Source organism: Dipodomys spectabilis, unplaced genomic scaffold, assembly GCF_019054845.1.
Source record: "Dipodomys spectabilis isolate Male_0828 unplaced genomic scaffold, ASM1905484v1 ptg000009l, whole genome shotgun sequence".
NCBI lineage: Eukaryota > Metazoa > Chordata > Mammalia > Rodentia > Heteromyidae > Dipodomys > Dipodomys spectabilis.
The window spans coordinates 12,501,965-12,505,317 of NW_024870686.1; the positions used below are offsets into that span (position 1 = coordinate 12,501,965).

Here is a 3,353-nt window from a genome sequence, read left to right on the forward strand (position 1 = left end):
CTGATGCTTTTGCCCCATTGCATATATATTACAATTGCAATGTTTTCCTACCTCCACTTAGAGTGCATTAATTTTATTTCTGATTCTTTGCACACTCACAGTGTGACTGCCACACCATAATTAAAGAGCAAATCCAAGGCACGATATCTGTTCAAGTCTTGGGCCAAACAAAAATGCATATTAACCCATACTCTGCTCTTTCTCCAACCTGCTTTGCTCACAATTTACCTAACTCTACCTTGGCCCTTCTTTTTCTTTTAGTTCTGAAGGACTACTCAAGCAGAAGAGAAACCTTTTAAAAAAAAAAACAAACCAATGCTACATATAACCAAGAAAAAGAGAAGAGACATACCAGCACTGCCTCCAGGCCTTCCCTCACTTGACTTCTCATCGCTCATGATGGCTCAAAGTGAGGGACTGGTGCATACGAGTAGCACTTTCCTGAAGCTTTGGCTGTGGTTATTACTCTTTTATTCTGGTTGGCCCCGGGTTGGATATGCACAACATTCCAACCCCCCTGAAGTGGTGATACCTTTGAAGCTAACTGGCGATGGGAGAAGTGGTAAGCATCCACTCTGGATCTCCTACAGCCTACACTTTGGGGGCCAAAGATACATTGTCCACATGAAGATCAAGAAGTTTTTCATATCCAGACAATTCTCTGTATTTAGCTACACAGACCAGGGAGCTGTCCTTAAGGATGAACCATTTGTCCCAAATAATTGCTATTACCATGGTTATGTGCAAGGAGATCCAGATTCTCTGGTGGTTCTTAACACCTGTTTGGGAGGCTTTCGTGGAACACTGAAAATAAATAATATGCGTTATGAAATTAAGCCCAAGAACCTTTCTGCCACCTTTGAACATCTGGTTTATAAGATGGAGAGTAAGGAGACACATTTCCCCATCATGAGATGTGCATTAACAGAAGAAATAGCACAATTGAAGTTTCAAGATAGTGATAAACCCATTGAAAGGCAAAGCGATTATAAGGGCTGGTGGACCCATAGAAATTTTCTTGAACTTGTATTGGTTGTGGACAAACAACGATTCATTTATCAAGGAAGTAATACCTCAAATGTGATACAGGAAGTATTCAGCATTATGAATGAAGTCAATTCCCTATTACTTTCACTAGATGTTGATGCTATTTTACTTGGACTTGAGATCTGGAATGAAAAAAACTTTGTGTCAGAAAAGACCATAGCTGATACACTGTCAGGCTTTTGCCTTTGGAAGACAAAAAGTCTTGATCCTCGGATACAAAATGATCTGGTACATCTTTTCACACAACAGGATTTTGGTTTAACTCTCGGCTTAGCATATGTTGGAAGTGTATGCAATGAAAATTATAATTGTGGAGTTGATCGTGTTGTGGGGGAGGATTTGCAGAGCAATGGACACACGGTGGCACATGAGATAGGTCATAATTTGGGTATGCTTCACGATGATCAAAATGAGTGTGTGTGCGGAATGAAGGAATGCATAATGGCACCAACAGAAAATGAATCCACACAATTCAGCAACTGCAGTTATTCTGCTCTGATAAAAACAACTAAGAAAACAAATTGTATGCGCATGCCACCAAACCCATTGCACATATATAAATATGAGCTCTGCGGGAATCAGGTGATTGATGCTGGAGAGCAGTGTGACTGTGGATCCCTCAAAAAATGTGCAAATGACCTATGTTGTCTAGCAAACTGCACTCTGCAATATGGGGCTGAATGTGCTTCTGGGCTCTGTTGCAAAAATTGTCACATCTTGCCTTCAGGCACAGTGTGCAGAGCAAAGGAAAATGAATGTGATCTTCCAGAATGGTGTAATGGAACTTCACAGCATTGCCCAGAGGATGTGTATTTGCTGAATGGATCTCCTTGCCTCGGCACTAGCTTCTGCTATAAAAAGAGCTGTAATAATCGGGATGAACAATGTCAGAAGATTTTTGGTGAAAAAGCCAGAAATGCACAAAGTAAATGCTACAGGGAAATGAACACCCGTGGTGACCGTTTTGGAAACTGTGGTTTAACTAGCTATAAATACATAAAGTGCCCCATCTCCGATGTCCTCTGTGGGAGAGTTCAGTGTGAGAACATTTCAGAGTTTCCCTCTTTGGAAGAACACTCTAATATTCATTGGACTCACTTCAATGAGGTCACCTGCTGGGGCACTGACTACCATTGGGGGATGACCAAAGTGGACACTGGTTATGTGAAAGATGGCACGGAGTGTGGGATAAGACATGTGTGCCTCAGCAAGAGGTGTGTCTTGAGGCCATTTTGGTCAAGTGACTGTTCACCAAGAAAATGCAATATGAGAGGCACCTGCAATAATAAACATCACTGCCATTGCAACAATGGGTGGGACCCACCGAACTGCTTACAAAAAGGCTTTGGAGGGAGCATTGATAGTGGCCCACCTCCAAAGGAACCCATTACGTTTGTAGAAGGTGAAAGAGTAAACAAAAAGAATTACCTAATACCAATTTTGATAGTTTGCTTTTTTGTACTGTTCTTCTATTTGTTCATGGTTTATTTGAAGAAGTTTCTTTGAGAAAAGTTCTCAAAGGTCATCTAAGAATAAAGACCCCAAGGGTAAAACTACCTGAGAAATAAGAGCTCACTGTTCAAACATTACCTGGAGAAGAAGAACTCAAATGTTCAAACATAAAGGAAACAGAGTCAAATTTTACAACTGCAGGAAATGATACTACCCATTAATGAAATACCATATATATACTAATTTTCAGCATCTTTGCAGTACTAATGTGAATGTATGTATCAGAAATAAGTGACAGAAAGCTCCAAAGATGTTTGAGCTTGAAGGATCATAAACACCATTAAAAAATATATGAGTCCTAACATATCCCACTGTTCATTATTTTAAGCCACTTAGTGGTCATTTTTAATGGAATTCTTGTCTTTGAGTTTCCCAAGCAAAGCTAATTCCTTTGTGCCACCTCTATATCATTCTCTCTTTTCTTCCTCTCCCTGTATTTCTTCTTTCCTTCCTCCCTTTTTCTTTCTCCTCTTCTCAACGTGTTTATGTGTGAGTGTGTGTGTGTGCGTGTGTGTGTGTGTGTGTGTGTGTGTGTACGTCTGCTTGATGTCTCTCACTTCCAAACCATCTTCCCCTTTTCACTATTTTACCACTTGGAAAGAAGAAACTCCCATTTCATTTCCTCTTTGCCAGTTCTCTCTGTAGTTTCTGTCCATAGAGGCACCAGAGGGTGACTGGGAACCTGAGAGATCTCTACTTGAGTTCATGACAGCATCGTAACAGCTCTTTGGTGGTAGGAGTAGCTTTCAGCCTGCACATTACCACATACATATTTAGTATCTTCCAGAGCAATA

At 40.6% G+C, this 3,353-nt stretch overlaps 1 protein-coding gene across 1 annotated transcript; it reads left to right on the plus strand.

Moving 5' to 3' along the window:
- The first annotated feature begins 396 nt into the window (after positions 1 to 396).
- Positions 397 to 2,553, plus strand: LOC122125150 (disintegrin and metalloproteinase domain-containing protein 25-like). The gene has a single exon (XM_042699720.1). The coding sequence runs from the start codon at positions 397 to 399 to the stop codon at positions 2,551 to 2,553; it is 2,157 nt and encodes a 718-aa protein (XP_042555654.1).
- Positions 2,554 to 3,353: the final 800 nt, after the last annotated feature.

Coding starts and splice junctions, on each gene's coding strand:
- LOC122125150 (XM_042699720.1), top strand. CDS start 397: ATGATGGCTCAAAGTGAGGGACTGGTGCATACGAGTAGCACTTTCCTG.